The 16,413-nt window shown below is 53.8% G+C and overlaps 3 protein-coding genes across 5 annotated transcripts; all 3 read left to right on the plus strand.

Moving 5' to 3' along the window:
* Window positions 1–303: 303 nt before the first annotated feature.
* On the plus strand, window positions 304–4,298 carry IUM83_03453 (Telomerase catalytic subunit/reverse transcriptase TERT; the record flags this gene model as incomplete). The annotated part of the gene is made up of 9 exons (XM_067927454.1): window positions 304–353; window positions 416–590; window positions 677–973; window positions 1,053–1,943; window positions 2,004–2,068; window positions 2,140–2,307; window positions 2,370–3,509; window positions 3,575–3,965; window positions 4,041–4,298. 9 exons carry the CDS (start codon window positions 304–306, stop codon window positions 4,296–4,298), a joined length of 3,435 nt encoding a protein of 1,144 aa, XP_067791751.1.
* A 502-nt stretch (window positions 4,299–4,800) lies between these two features.
* On the plus strand, window positions 4,801–6,498 carry IUM83_03454 (Adenylate cyclase; the record flags this gene model as incomplete). The annotated part of the gene is made up of 1 exon (XM_067927455.1): window positions 4,801–6,498. The coding sequence occupies one exon, from the start codon at window positions 4,801–4,803 to the stop codon at window positions 6,496–6,498; it is 1,698 nt and encodes a 565-aa protein (XP_067791834.1).
* A 362-nt stretch (window positions 6,499–6,860) lies between these two features.
* Window positions 6,861–9,062, plus strand: IUM83_03455 (the record flags this gene model as incomplete). Of its 3 annotated transcripts, none has more annotated exons than XM_067927456.1 (1): window positions 6,861–9,062. In XM_067927456.1, the coding sequence occupies one exon, from the start codon at window positions 6,861–6,863 to the stop codon at window positions 9,060–9,062; it is 2,202 nt and encodes a 733-aa protein (XP_067791837.1). The 3 variants fall into 3 exon arrangements, with proteins under 3 accessions (XP_067791837.1, XP_067791836.1, XP_067791835.1); XM_067927457.1 differs by having other exon boundaries at window positions 7,782–9,062; XM_067927458.1 differs by having other exon boundaries at window positions 8,502–9,062.
* Between the last annotated feature and the right edge of the window lie 7,351 nt (window positions 9,063–16,413).

The following is a 16,413-nucleotide window of genomic DNA, read 5'->3' on the forward strand; positions in this document are numbered from 1 at the left end:
CGTTTCCACAGTCATTTTGAGGTTAATATCATCACCAATTCACTTCAGCAATGTTTCAGCCTTGATAAGTCCTTGCGGGAGTAAGAGGATATAAAGCCCTGTTCCTTCTTGTCCTTGTTCTTCTTGTTGTAGCCCTCCACAGTCGTCAAGAACCGGCGAAAAAAAGCTGAGGAACTTCCACCGATCTCCTTACCACAAAGTCCGCCAGCTTCAACTGAATGTCGTACGAATGTTGACTGAGGTTGGAATTAATTACTTCTAGCGTACTTAATTAAGTAATATTTTTCGAGATCAGCCTCACGCATGGAAGCGCTGCAGGCGAAGTCGTCCACCCTGCGCTCGTTCCTGCAGAGGTGAGTGCAGCTATCGCCTAAGAAGTCCTCAGTGATTGTGCTGGTTAATTGGGTCATGGTAGTGCGGCTCAGGAGCGCAGCACCAACGGGGACCTGTCACTCGAGCGGAATCTCTCGCTGGTGGCCAGCCCTGATGTCGCATTCGCACTGGACCACACGCTGCTCCTCCAGTCGCACACCTCGGGGGTAGAACGGTTCCCCAGAGCCCCGTGGAATTGTGACACAAATATTGCTCACGTAGGGCGAAAACGCATTTCAACATGTTTTGGTATTTTGTTTAGTTTTAGGGATTCTGACATTGTGAGCTGGTTTGTGGTGGGAAGACGGAGTTGGTCCATCATGTCATTGAACGGCTCCTGGTTCGGAAGCAAGCGATGAACTGGGAGGACGCGAACATTTTGACTCTTGGGTATCGAGAGGTGACGCCGGGCGCCGCGGGCCACCGCGTGACGCAGTCCAATGCGATCATGTGCTACTACCCGAACACGCTGGTGGCTGCTCTGAAGAAGCCGCTGTGGGAATCTCTGCACCAACTCATGGGCGACGACCTCATGACGCATTTGCTGCTGAACTATACCATTATTGTACAGCTGAAGGGGGCTCCCGGATCGTACATGCAGGTAAATGCTTCCGGGAGTTAGAGGCAAAGATTTTGTGCGGCGCTGACGATATGCGTGTTGTTTCATTATGATTCGCTAGCTCACTGGAAAGAGCCTGCGTCAGCAAAAGCAAGGGATATCGGAAGCATGCGCCGGTAAAGCCAAGCGAGAAGTTTCGATTAACCTTGTCATGTATGCGCGCCACTTTCGAAAGGACCGAGTGTTTGCAAGCTCCCACGTGTTGGTAAAAGCGTCCAAGACTGGCGACCTGATCAGTCGAACTGAATCCTCTCGGGTGCTTGGATCGATTTTCCCAGACGCTGTGGGTCAAAAGCGCTTGCCGAAGCGACTAATTAATCTCATTCCGATGATACAGTCGATGGTATCGAGGTTCAAGGCATGCAAAGTTGAAGAGCTAGCTGGGAAATTGATTCCTGTGCACTCTGAGTTCCGCAAGTTCATGGCGGAGAACCCGAATATCAAGTCCAAAATTGCAGAGAAGGCAGCTGAGGCACGATATTCTTCGCAACCCATTCTCCCTCCGATCGTTCGTAAGGCGCTGGATGACGGCTATTTCAGCCAAAACGAAGCTGTCGTCGGCCCTAGCGATGAACGTAAACGCAAGAGAAGAGAAGAAGCCATCGAAATGTTATCTCATGTCTCGGTCGGATCGTTGAAACATGGACACGACAAAACAATGCACCCTGTTAAGAAGCAAAAGACTGCAGATGATGCCAACCTGACGAAGCGCAGCACCTATGGAATCTCTGACCTAACGAAGTTACAACAGCACAAAGAGGATATCAAAAGGGTGCTGACGTTTTCAGCTCCAAAGAAAAAAATTTATCGATTGGTGCGGAAGTTTGTTGCTGCTGTTGTCCCTAAAGACATTTGGGGTGGCAGAGCTACTAAGAAAAACTGGAAATGCGTCAAAACGATGTTGCGCAAGCTCATATATTCGCGGAAATTCGACATCTTCTCGCTGAAAAAAGTAAGTGGTGGATTCAGTAGTTATATCATCTGGCCTATCCTGACGGTGTCTTCTGTCTAGTGCGCTGACGAGTTTCAAGTTACGAACGTGAAGTGGATGGACGTGCAGCCTGGCATAAAATTTTGGTACTCGGATTGTTTCCCTCTGCATGTTCAGAACTCCAACTTGTTATCTAACTGCCGATTTTTACGTATAGTCCTCCAAACGAACGAGCCAAGCGCCATGATCTCTTCAAGAACTTGCTGTGTTGGATATTATCGTCGCTGGTTTTCCCATTGCTGCGAAACTTGTTTTACATTACAGAGTCTGAAGGGAAGGCGAACGAGATCGTATTCTATCAGCGTCCAGTCTGGAATGTGATCAGGTAAAGTTCCCTCGCGACGTCCGTCACGTTCCGTTCATTTCTAATAGATTAATTTACTGCAGCACGCTTGCTTTGGATGACTTGGAGGGTGCAATCCTGCAGTCTTCGAGCGAGAAAGCACTCCCAAATGATCATGAACGCCAGCTATCTACTTCTCGACTGCGCCTACTCCCAAAAACCAGCGGAATTCGGCCACTGATGAATTTGTCGACGGCAGTAGAGGAAGACAAAGTTTCCGTAAATCGATCAATGGAGGCTGTCCACCGAGTGCTGACTTTTGAAATGGAGCGACATCCTAAGCGGCTTCTGGGGGCCTCAGTCCGAAACATTGACGAGATTTACAAGCGACTCAAGCCTCTATTTCGTGAAATATCCTCGTGTCCACGGTGTGAAGACCGGCGACGCGCATTGGGAGATACACCAATGGCTTACTGCGTAAGTGTTGATGTTGAGCGCTGCTTTGATACAATTCGTCCGCGGAAACTCTATCAAATGCTCAAGAAGGCAATCCAAGAAGACGAGTACCTAATCCGTAAGCACTGGGTTGGTCATCAAGTAGCTCCGACGTCTGCAGATAGCGATGAGTCACTACCGTTTTTCTTCAAGCTGGAACGTCCGGCGTGTCCGTCAGGAGAACTACTCGGCTTCGATGATCTGGCTGGTCGATCAGTTAAGAGGAACTCAATGTTTGTGGACGGGGTTATCTACGACTACCTGACCAAAACAAAAGCCCTCCAGCTGCTGAAGGAACATCTATCTGCGAACGTCGTCCAAATTGATGGTCACGACTACGTACAGCGTTGTGGTATCCCTCAAGGCTCCGTGCTCTCCACGACGTTGTGCAACTTGTATTACGCTCATTTCGAGCGGCGCGTACTTCGCAAGCGATTGCCTGAGGTATGCGACCCAGCGGTTGTAGCTGTTTCTTGCTGCCAGCACGAAGAGTTGTGTCGGTACACCGACGACTTCATGTACATTACGACGGATCTGAAAAGGGCGCAAAGGTTCTTCGACGTGATGCACGAGGGGAACGAGGAGTATGGCTGCTTCGTGAATATTGCCAAAAGCCAGGCGAATTTCAACGCTGCTGATGGAGAGCAGCACGCTTCAGTGTCAAGTGCACAGGAGTCAGATGGGTGCATTTCGTGGTGTGGCATGCTGATCGACGCCAACAACCTTCAGCTCTATGTCAACTATGAAAAGTAAGTGTAGTCGCACCCAAGCTGCTTTCAGGTTGTTTTGCTCATCGAATGTGTATGGTCTGTAGACTAAGCAGCTCGCTGCTTCAAGGATCCATCCCATTTAACGAGACGAAAGCGGCACAGGAGTTCTTCGTGAACAAAGTGGTTTCTGCGATTCGTCAACGTTGGCACGCGCTGTTCTTCGACCCTGAGCTGTTGTCTCCAGATACGATCCACGTCAACCTGTTCCAGATGCTCGTCGTGGCAGCGCACCGATTCACGATTCTCGTCGAGATGATGCCTTTCGTAAACCGCGACATGCACTTCTTTCACGAATGTATCCACCGAATCCTAAAGAAAATGAGCAAGGGCATCCACCGCAGCCTGGAACTTGGCTCGGAGTCCGTGACCAAGAAATCTGCGGTCGATCGTCATAATCTAAGGTCCAAGTCATCTTATCAGGTTCAGAAACACAAGGTACCCATGAAACTTGTACACACACACACCCATGGAAAAGTATCGCCACTAACAAAAATATTCGCACGTGTGCAGGTGTGGACGATCGGTTTCCATGCGTTCCAACTTACGATCCAAGCCAAGCGAGAGCAAGCCAAGGCGTGCAAAAGTACTTCTGGACGGCTGAAATGTCACTGGCAGACGCTGTTGGACGCGCTTCGAACGGAGCAGGAAAAATTCATGCGGCGAGCGACGAAAATTCAAGGTACCGACACTGCTGGTCTCGAGTGGCTGATGCAAGACCGCCGCAACGCATCGGTGTTGAAGCAGTGCCTGCACCTCGAACCGAAGTGAACTGTCGCGTTGCGCAAGCCAAGACATCCGCCTTAATCGATGCGTTCGTCGTTGTGCCGGGACTTCAGCGAATTGTCGAAGTCTTCGTAGCGCAACTCTGCACTCTTCCTTTGGTGCATTATTGGGCAGAGACCTTGCACACCTTGCAACGCGGCGAGGATTTGCCGGTGCTGCCAGCAATCCGGCGTCGGAGTGGAGAGCGTAAGTTACACGAACGATACGGAGGCGCCAGGTGTTGGCTTGTGACAGCGCTGCACATTGTGAGTGGGTGAGTGCCCGACCAGGCAACGCTGGATAGACCCTCCATCTGCTATGTAGCGCAAACTCAGCGAGGAGCTCAATTGGCGATGGTGCAGCGTCGGGCAGGGGAAGTTGCTGTTATTCCGTGATTGGCAACCAGAGTTAAACACCGTCCTGGTGCCGTGGGTTTATCTCGCAGTCGAGCCTCAAGGCGGCACTTGAGCGGACTTGTCCCGCGTGACGACTTCGTCTCGGGTCGTGAATGGATGATTCGACCCACTACAACTGGACTCTGACCTATGTGATCGTGCTGGCGGTGGCCACGGCCACGACGGCCTCGACGCTGCTGCTCTCGTTCAAGCACATCAAGGTGGGCGACTCGGCCGTGCAGTACATCACCTACTCGGTGTGTCGCCTGTACTTCGTCTACTCGCTGGCGCGACTGCTGCTGTACGTGGGCGTGCTGACCAATTTCAACGGACTGCGTGACACCCTGGACGAGCTCGACGATGGAGAGCTCATGGGCGCGCGTGCGGTGTACTCGGACGGGAAGCAATTCAAAGCCGTCGCCGTGACTGTGACGCTGGCCGGAGACTGTGCCCTGTTGTGCACGACGTTCTTCATCACGACGCTGGCGTACGAAATGAAGCGCCTGATCATCAAGTCCATGGACCGAGGACCCAAGCGCGAGCGCGCCATCATTCGGCAGTACTGCCTGCGCGCGTACACTGTGGCCATTGTGTTCGCTATATTGATGGCCGTGTCGGCCTTCTTGCCGTCCGCCAAGTCGGAGACGCTGCAGACCGTTGCATTTTGGTTCGAGCTGGTGTGTATCTGGGTGTCCGTGTTGTATCCGCTGTACGCCACGGTGTGGATTTCTCGACAGAAGCGTACGCGCAGTGCAGTGGACCCGGCCTCGCTGCTGCTGCACCAGCGCATAAAGACGTTCGTGATCGTGTACTGCGTGTTTGTGTTCCCGTCGTGTGTAGTGGAGGTGCTGGTCCGCCTTGTAGACAACATCAGGATGGAGTGGGTCGGGTTCACGCAGATCCTGTACTACCTGTCCGGCGCAGGTACAGCCTTCGCGATAGGCATCAGCGTCACGTGCTGCTTCCGAGCACTGCGTCCGCTCATGTCGTCCTCCGTGTACGAACAGCTCCTCGAAGGCGGCTATTTCCCCGACGAGTTGGGACTGGAGGACGTGATCGTGGAGGCGCCAACTCGGCGACCGATTTTCGTGGTGACCGACATTGAAGGCTCGAGCCGACTTTGGGCGGGCAACTCGCAGGCCATGGCCGAAGCGCAGTCGATCCACGACGACCTGCTGCGGCAGCAACTGCCTCGTTTCCGAGGCTACGAGATCACGACCGCGGGCGACTCGTTTCAGCTCGCGTTCCATTGCGTGCGCGACGCGATCGGGTGGTGCGTCAGCGTCCAAGAGAAGTTGCTAAAGGCGCCGTGGCCCGCGGCACTGCTCAAGTTTGACAACGCCGCGCGAGTGTACGACATCTGGACGCGCCTCGTGTTCAACGGGCTGCGGGTGCGCATGGCCATCCACGACGGCGACGAGCGTCTCGTGTGCTCGCGCCACCCGACCACGGGCAAGATGACGTATCTCGGGCTGAGCGAGATGATGGCGCGTGAGATGAGCGAGATGGGGCGCGGCGGCCAGATCGTGCTGAGCGCGTCGGCGCTCGCAGTTCACAAGGACGAGCTGCTGCAGTTCCCGCCGAGGAGTGCGGACAGCGAGGACAAGTTCCGCGTCCAGCCATTCCGAACTTTCGAGCAGCCCGAGTGGGGGGTGTCCATGCAGATGCACGAGGTGGTGTCCGCGCGGCTCGGAGACCGCTTCAACACGCGCATCGAGCGCATCAACGAGCGGCTGCGCTTCCTCGCGCACACGTTCCGCAGCGAGGATTCGTCTACACGCAATTCCACGACCAGCGCCATGTCCGTCTGATCGCGACGGTTGAAGTTGTACAGTTATGATTGCACCATTAGCATTGTGTATACCTAGTCAGACCAGAACGAAAAATAGAGTCACATAGTCAGATTCAATTCAGCGGATACTTCTTCAAGCAAGTACCTAACCCTCCATCTCATCTGTTCGTAATATCGCTCTCTCTGGCTCCGTAGCTACACGCTTAAGTATTCAATCGGAGCTCTAGCACACCGCAACGTCGGACTAGACAGTAGCAGGTAGAGTTACTTCCGCCCCGAGTGCCCCCCAGCGATATACATCCGTCCGCGTAGTGCCTGCCTGTATCACCGTTACCCCCTGCATACAGTACCTACATCCCAACCCCCTGCACCAGTCGAGCGATGCGGCGTCGGGACAGCGACCTGCTGTCGCTGGTGCGACCCCCGCGCCACAGCTACAGCCACAGCTACAGCCAGTGCAGCAGCCGCAGCCGCAGCGGCAGCTTCGAGAGCGACGTGCGATGGTCCGAGCGCGCCTCGAGCGTGGCCAGCGACCTGGACTTCGGCTCGGAGCTGCTGGACGTGGACGACCTGCAGCTCCTACAGCAGCACAAGCAGCAGCAGCAGGCCGAGGGCCGCGAGACCGTGCGCGTCACCGTCCGCTTCCGACCGCTGCTGGCCCGAGAGAAGGGGGCCTCCAAGTCCGCCTGGACGGTGCACGCAGACACCGGCACAGTGGAGGCGGCACCGGCGGTGCCGGGCCAGAACGCGCGCCGACGAGGCGTCTACGCCTTCGACGAGGTGTACGACGCCCAACACTCGACCAGAGCCATCTACGATGGACTCGCCAGGTCCATCGCCCGCTCGGCGCTGGACGGGATTCACGGCTCCATCTTCGCCTACGGACAGACCAGCAGCGGAAAGACGCACACCATGCAGGGCACGGCGCTGCGCCCCGGCAGGAGGATGACGCTGATCGAGAAGGAGAAGACGGTGGAGACGGAGGAGGACAGACGCCCCGAAGACAGCGACGGACTCGTGCAGCTCGCGGTCAAGGACCTATTCGACGAGATGGCCAGGAGATCGGACGTCGAGTACCTCGTGCGCGTGTCGTACCTGGAGGTGTACAACGAGACGGTCAAGGACCTGCTGGCGCGGACGTCCACCGCCACGGGCAAGAGGAGAGACTCGACCGTGCACATCAGGGAGCATCCGGTCACGGGTGTGTTCACGGACAACTCAGAGAGGGTGGTCACGGACGCGCGCGGGGTGCTGCAGGCATTGCGCGACGGAGAGAAGCAGAGAGCGGTGGGGGTGACTCGAATGAACGAACGCAGCAGTCGCTCGCACTCCATCTTCCGCGTGGTGATAGAGTCCAAGACGCGGCTGGAGTCGCCCGTGCCGACGGAGGATGACACTGACGTGGAGCGCGTGCGTGTGGGCTGTTTGAATTTCGTGGACCTGGCGGGGTCGGAGAGCGCTCGAGCGGTCAGTTCCGGCGGCAAGCGGCTCACGACGGAAAGTGGCAATATCAACAGAAGTCTGCTGGCGCTCTCGCGGGTCGTGGTGGCGCTCGGCAGCAGCAAGTCGTCCAATCAGCAGGACCACATCAACTTCCGCGACAGCAAACTGACGCGCATCTTGCAGCCGTCTCTTAGTGGTGCTGCGCGGGTGCTCTTTGTGTGCTGCGCATCGCCTGCACCTGCTTTCATTGAGGACACGCGCAGTACGCTGAAGTTCGCTAGCCGTGCCAAGCGTATCAAGGTGAACGCATCAGTCAATGAGGTGGTGGATCAGCGTGCTCGAGCGCTGATGGAGCTGGCCCGTGAGAATCAACTTCTGCGCCAGCAGCTGGATGCTTTGGCTACTGCTAGTCGTGATGAAATGGACGCTATGGAAGAGCATGCGGCTCGGCTGCGTATGCGAATTGTGTCTCTGGAGGCTGCTGCTGCTGCTCCGGCGTGGACGTCTTCAGTGGTGATCGCTCCAGCTGTGGATACCGCTCAAAAGAGTAGGGAAAACAGGCAGCCTGAAGTTACTGGGCTGGAAGGAGCGAACTCACCAACAGACTCCGACAACCAAGCTCTGGAGCCGGAACTTTCTGACGACGAGGGCACGGAGGTTGACAGCCAATTCGACTCGCCGACAGGATCACCACTACTGGTGGCGGACGCGGCATGTCCGACTTGTGAGACGCTTGACGACGCCCTAGAAATCGCCAAGACTCGTGAGATGGAATCTTATCTTCGTATTGAAGAGCTGGAGCAGCAAATCGCTCTTCTACAGCGTGAGCACGAAGAAGACAACTCCACAGTTTCTGAAGCTGATAAAGAGGATGAGTCAACTACCGAGTCGCAATGCGTGCTTGACGTTGAGGACGATGAAGCGGATGAAACCGAGGCATTATCCGGGAATGGGGGGATCAGCAGCGTTGTGCACGCCAGCAGTGTCAGCCTGGCAAGTGCAGCGTTGCTGGCGCTGGTGGTGGAGTCGTTGAAGAAGCGCAGCCCTACCGAGGCTCTCGCGATCGTAGTGATCGCATTGACGTGCATGGGAATTATGCTGGCCAGTTTTGCGTGGAACATCGCGACAGCAACACTCTGATACTCGCCGCTGGCATTTTGTTAGACAAGCCATTTACTTATTTCGTTTTATAATTATTGGGGCGTTGGAAATGCCGCGAGTCATCGGAAGCTCCTAGCCACTTCAACCCGGAACTTGAACACGCTGTCTTCGTTGTTGTTGTTACTTTACACATCTTGTTTTTTGTTTCCTTTGATTCCCTGCTGGAAATGATCGTCATGTTGCCCATACGGTACGTTGGCTGATCCTTTGAGCCGCATCCCATATGGCTTGGGCTCTTGTGGAATCCACTAACTCTCCCTGAGCACGTCCATTTACGGTGGTGACTCTGAATCACTGATTCAGCTTCTAATGATCACAGTTTGAATTCTTCGCTGTAGCGCTCAAGTGACCCGGATCTTGACAAGAACGCGGATGTTGTGCCCAAATTACCCTCCTCGATTCGCGCGGCCTGGGAAGACCAATCGCCGATACATTTTCCTGGCGCTTTGTGCTCTAGTGGGCTTCGCATTTTGGGTCCAATGGTTTGCTGCGCCAATTATCAGCGTGCTCCAGGTGCAAGAAGAACCCAAGATATCAGTGACCAGCGTCCTGCACCCGATCACGCCCAGTCAACCTGCACTTAACTCAGCGATCTCGTTCTCAGCCAAGTCAGCCGGTGAACAATTCAAGGAATATGAGGAATCATTCCCGCAACATGGCAAGAGCGAACCAGGAAGACACTACCGCGTCGAGAACACTTTCCTTTTATCTTACCCGGGGACTCGTAACAACGACACGGTGCTCGTCATTTGCGGTTTCAACGACGCCAAGTCCTGGGGGAAGAACCGCAACGTCACAAACTTCCTTGAACTCGTCAAGTCTTTTGACTATCCGAAGGAAAAAGTCTCTATTGCGCTGCTAACTTCATCCACCAGCGAGTTCGAGAAGGCCAAACGGCTCTTTGGTTTCTACATCCAACACTACCTGCAGCTATCGGTGATCTTCCGCAACGATTTCGCTCGGGAAGGCCTGACTCGCTCCAACCGTCATGACCGCGCTCTTCAAGGAGGCCGACGACGTATGCTCGCCCAATATCGGAACTATGCGCTGCTATCAACGATGGAGTCCTGGTATCAGCACGTGGTCTGGCTGGATGCAGACGTCACTGTCGTTCCGTCAGGTCTAGTGCAGAAGATGGTTCAGTCCGGCCGAGATATCGTGGAGCCTATATGTCTCCGGAAAATCAAAGACAAATGGCACAACTACGACGGCAACGCGTGGGTGGGTCAGCGAAAAGTGCGCTCGGCTGAGCACGATGGCAGCGACTTCGTTCCTGGTCCCTTGAATGCCAAGCATATGCATAACATGCCTGACAAGACCAAGGAGTTTGCGCCACTGGATTCGGTAGGAGGGACTATGCTCTACGTGCGCGCTGAAGTCCACCGGCGGGGTGTGGTGTTCCCGGTACACTACGTCATTGGAAGCGAATGGGGTCGAGAAGGCTACGATGGTATTGAAACGGAAGGATTGTGCTACACGGCGCATTTTCTGGGCTACAAGTGCTGGGGCATGCCAAAGGATGTCATTCAGCATGCACAGTAGGGTGGGGTGGTTTTCGTACTGAGTCTTGTCGTTTTTCCTCTAACTATTATGATTCATTCACAGCTTCGTCCGTGCCTATGGTTTTTAGTTATGTTTGCAGAAGTGATTGTCGTTATATTACTTGTAACTTGTTTCTTCCAAGCAAATACTTAAAACTCCTCCGTGTGTTGGATGGATTCATTGACCATACCCCAGCACTTGAAGCCCAAGAAGTGCGCTGTGTAGCACAAACCCTCCGTTTCAATTCCGTCGTAGCCCTCTCGACCCCATTCACTCCCAATGACGTAGTGCATCGGAAACACCACACCCTGTCGATGGACCTCAGCTCGGACGTACAACATGGTTCCACCAACCGAGTCCATGGGTGTAAACGGCTTGGATTTGTCTTCAACCTGGTTCAGGAGTTTGACGCGAAGTGGGCCAGGCATAAAAAATTCGCCGTCACCCAGGTCCGCCGGCCGCACCTTCCGCTGTCCTATCCATCCGTTCTGGTCGTAGTTAATCCACACTCCGTGGTATCTTGTGTAGCACGTGGGCATCAAGATGTCTAAGCCGGAATGGACCATCTTGGGGAGCAAGTGACTCGGGATGATCTCAACATCGGCGTCCAGCCACAAAACGCCCTGGTGCCACGTCTCCAAATTTGACAGAAGCACGTAGTTGCGATACCGAGCGATCATTCGGCGTCGGTCAGCTTGGCGAGAACCTTCATGGCGGTTGTTGCGAGTGAGCCCATTTTGCACGAAGTCGTTGCGGAACATCACCGACAGCCGCGGATAGTGCTGGATGTAGTTCGCGAAGAGCGCCCTGACCTTTCCGAACTCGTCCAAGGACGACGTGAGCATGGCGATGGAGATCTTCTCCTTCGGGTAGTTGAAGGACCCGACGAGGTTGAAGAAGTTGTTGACGGTGCGGTTGCCTCCCCACGATCCAGCGTCGTTGAAGACGCAGATGATGAGCACGGAATTGCTTTCTCGGTTGCCGAGTTTGGAGAGCAAAGGCGTGTTCTCGATGCGATAGTGTCGTCCAGGCTCGGTCTTGCCGTGCTGCGGGAACGATTCTTCGTATTCGTCGAACTGCGCTTTGGTGGATTGGATGCGGAAGGCCACATCGGGGTTGAGCGGGTCTTGTGGAGGTGTGATCGGATGCAGGACGCTGGTCACCGGTGGCTCAGGTGTGTTGGGTGCAGGTTGTTTTATCGTGTTGGGCTGGGGCTGTTTCGGTGCTTCAGTCTCGGCTTCTTTTGGCTCATACGAGTCTTTAGGCGTATTGGGTTGAGGGATGCCTGGAACGGGTTGCTGTTCAGGTGTGTTAGGTGCAGGTTGTTTTATCGTGTTGGGCTGGGGCTGTTTCGGTGCTTCAGTCTCGGCTTCTTTTGGCTCATACGAGTCTTTAGGCGTATTGGGTTGAGGGATGCCTGGAACGGGTTGCTGTTCAGGTGTGTTAGGTGCAGGCTGTTTTTTCGTGTTGGGCTGGGGCTGTTTCGGTGCTTCAGTCTCGGCTTCTTTTGGCTCATACGAGTCTTTAGGCGTATTGAGTTGAGGGATGCCTGCCACGGGTTGCTGTTCATGTGTGTTAGGTGCAGGCTGTTTTTTCGTGTTGGACTGGGGTTCTTCCTGTGCTTCAGTCTCTGCTTCGTCTGGCTCATACGGGTCTTGAGGCGTATCGGGTTGAGGGATGCCTGGCACGGGTTGCTGTGACGCCGTACCTTGTGGTCGGTGAGGCGTTGAAAGCAGGTTTTGTTCATTGATATCAGCGCCATGGGGATCTGACAGGCTCGTAGACTCCTCTCGCGCTCGTACCAGCGAGGTTGTTGGTGCGCCGCGACTCTGGATCCAAAACCAAAAAACAACGATCCCAGCAAACAAGAAGAGGATGCCTCTGCGGTTTGCTTTTCCAGCGTGCACGCGCCGTCGAGAATGAAACGAATGCATCGAAGTTGATCTTGTACTCGAGGCGCGCCCTTGTGTCCAACCGTGATAAATCGGAAGTGTACGCACCACCTGAGAGGTAGGTTCGCAGCGTGCGCACGACGTGACTGAACATCAGGTGCAGACAAGTCTTTCCTTCATGATTGGTAAGGCAGAGGTGTCGCGCGTCTGCACGCTCCGCTCGGCTTTCTGGAGAGCTCAGAGCTGCTCAGGTTCCAGGTGTTTACGCTGCTATCCGTGCATCCGCAGATGCGTGTTTGCGATTGCGAGTATTATATCATACGGTACTGTAGGTCCCAAATTGTACAGTCCTGGACCTCAAAAAATACCATATGCCGTCCGAGGTGCTGACTCTTCTGTACAGACACGCATTGAGGTATAATACCTATACTCACTGCACATGAGCTGGATCAGAACTGAGTAATCCTGCAGAAGCGTGCTTTTAGTAAAACGCCTTTTACCGTAGATGGGGTTGTCTATTATAATATTATTATAGACGGTTAGGATTCATCGCAGTTTACATTACAGTTGCAGATATTACAGCGTAATTAGAGGTAAAGAAGCCATGTGATCGTAACACGCAGCACATAGTGACACGTAACTCGTGTTGGCGCAACTTTGCGCCACATCATGTCCAGGCGTCTCAAAATTAGGTAGTGGGCAAAATGCCTAATCCTATTTTTTCAAAATACTTAATTGCGGACATGCCTGAAACCACCCTAGCTCGCAGTCTATTTGCGTCGCTGCCTGTGCATTCCACCTTTCGGCGCTCTCAACCTCCTAGCACGAATGGGGAAGACAAAAGGATCAAGGCGAGGGTCTAAGAAGTGTGCTCGTGGAGACCAACAGCCCGCACCACAGCCTAAAGTCACTGGCGCAAACCGCTGTGTCAACACTGCCCTTGTGCAAACTAAAATCACCCCTCTGCAGCAGCGACAAAAATGAATCGAGATTGACCAGGAAACTGTTGATCGCGTGCCAGAAACGCCAAAAGATGTGATGAATTGCAACGGTCTCCAGTTTCACAATCTCATTGAGACGCACAAGGCTCGGTTGACCGCTGCGTATGGTCCGACAGCAAGTCATGACATTTGGAAGCAGAGACATGATATGATCGAGCGATACAAGGTCGACACTTCTTTTCATCACCGCGTTGACAGTGTTGATCGATCTTCGTTTCTTGATGCGTGGTCTGATGTGGACTGCGAGGGCAATTACACGTTACTGTTCGCATTCGTCCTGGAGTGGCGGCGATATCGCCCGGCACTCACTCAGTTGAGAGTGAGTTCAGCGTCTTGAAGCAAGTCAAGAACCCGCAGAGAACAGCTCTAACCAACTATGCAAAGGAAGGCCAACTCCAGTCGCTGCAGTACTTCTTTTTGCTCGATCTAGCTGAACGCGTCGCTAGGAGTGCACGTAGCTAGGACAATTCACTTGAATAAAGTATACTATCTGATGCCTAACTTGGATTTTGAGCCATTTGTATCGAACTACAATTCACTTGAATAAAGTATACCACCTGGATGCCTAATTTGGGTTTTGAGCCATTTGTATCGAACTACTTAAGAACTACCTATTCAGACTTTCCCAAAATGCCTAATCGTCAAATTAGGTAGGTAGGTATTTCTGCCTAATTTTGAGAGGCCTGATTATGGTACATACTTTCGACCATACCGGTAATCGTTGATGGAGCGTTTATCCGTGGTGATTGTGCAGACTTTATACCGTAAGCGGAACACGTGTTCAACGTTTCATCGATCGGCACCTATCGCGGCCGACAGACCGGAGCCAGCGTGGCTGTCATTCCTAGACTGCAGTTCTCTAAGTGACCATGTCATCACTGACGCCGGGATGGCAGTCATGTCGCCTTCTTGGGCGGACGAAGGCCAGCAAAGTTAGCGTTGTCCTGGTGCTTGTTGGACTCACAGTCTTTTGGATCCAGGAGCAGGATGCCACAACGACCTTCGCTAGACTGCGAGAGGAGCCTTCCCAGCTAACTGTGGTCGATGACCATACCTCGAGCACAATCCAACCCGCTCAACTTGACACTGCCTACCAGCAACCAACCCGCCGTAGACACACTCCGGTCTGACCCTGTCAACACGAATCAAGACCCGGTTGCAGGGGTGCTCGAGGATATGTTTACAGAAGTGCTCAAAGAATCCGAGACTGAACCACCGAAACAGCCCCAGCCCAACACGATTAAGCAACCTGCACCTAACACACCTGAGCCGCCGGTGACCAGCGTCCTGCATCCGATCACACCTCCACAAGACCCGCTCAATCCCGATGTGGCTTTCTGCATCCAATCCACCAAAGCGCAGTTCGACGAATACGAAGAATCGTTCCCGCAGCACGGCAAGACCGAGCCTGGACGACACTATCGCATCGAGAACACGCCTTTGCTCTCCAAACTCGGCAACCGAGAAAGCAATTCCGTGCTCATCATCTGCGTCTTCAACGACGCTGGATCGTGGGGAGGCAACCGCACCGTCAACAACTTCTTCAACCTCGTCGGGTCCTTCAACTACCCGAAGGAGAAGATATCCATCGCCATGCTCACGTCGTCCTTGGACGAGTTCGGAAAGGTCAGGGCGCTCTTCGCGAACTACATCCAGCACTATCCGCGGCTGTCGGTGATGTTCCGCAACGACTTCGTGCAAAATGGGCTCACTCGCAACAACCGCCATGAAGGTTCTCGCCAAGCTGACCGACGCCGAATGATCGCTCGGTATCGCAACTACGTGCTTCTGTCAAATTTGGAGACGTGGCACCAGGGCGTTTTGTGGCTGGACGCCGATGTTGAGATCATCCCGAGTCACTTGCTCCCCAAGATGGTCCATTCCGGCTTAGACATCTTGATGCCCACGTGCTACAACAGGTACCACGGAGTGTGGATTAACTACGACCAGAACGGATGGATAGGACAGCGGAAGGTGCGGCCGGCGGACCTGGGTGACGGCGAATTTTTTATGCCTGGCCCACTTCGCGTCAAACTCCTGAACCAGGTTGAAGACAAATCCAAGCCGTTTACACCCATGGACTCGGATGGTGGAACCATGCTGTACGTCCGAGCTGAGGTCCATCGACAGGGTGTGGTTTTTCCGATGCACTACGTCATTGGGAGTGAATGGGGTCGAGAGGGCTACGACGGAATTGAAACGGAGGGTTTGTGCTACACAGCGCACTTCTTGGGCTTCAAGTGCTGGGGTATGGTCAATGAATCCATCCAACACACGGAGGAGTTTTAAGTATTTGCTTGGAAGAAACAAGTTACAAGTAATATAATGACAATCACTTCTGCAAACATAACTAAAAACCATAGGTACGGACGAAGCTGTGAATGAATCATAATAGTTAGAGGAAAAACGACAAGACTCAGTACGAAAACCACCCCACCCTACTGTGCATGCTGAATGACATCCTTTGGCATGCCCCAGCACTTGTAGCCCAGAAAATGCGCCGTGTAGCACAATCCTTCCGTTTCAATACCATCGTAGCCTTCTCGACCCCATTCGCTTCCAATGACGTAGTGTACCGGGAATACCACACCCCGCCGGTGGACTTCAGCGCGTACGTAGAGCATGGTTCCTCCCACAGAATCCAGCGGGGCAAACTCCTTGTCCTTGTCAGGCATATTATGCATATGCTTGGCATTCAAGGGACCAGGAACGAAGTCGCTGCCATCGTGCTCAGCCGAGCGCACTTTTCGCTGACCCACCCACGCGTTGCCGTCGTAGTTGTGCCATTTGTCTTTGATTTTCCGGAGACATATAGGCTCCACGATATCTCGGCCGGACTGAACCATCTTCTGCACTAGACCTGACGGAACGACAGTGACGTCTGCATCCAGCCAG

Source organism: Phytophthora cinnamomi (assembly GCF_018691715.1).
Source record: "Phytophthora cinnamomi strain GKB4 chromosome Unknown Contig38, whole genome shotgun sequence".
NCBI classification, from domain to species: Eukaryota; Oomycota; class Peronosporomycetes; order Peronosporales; family Peronosporaceae; genus Phytophthora; species Phytophthora cinnamomi.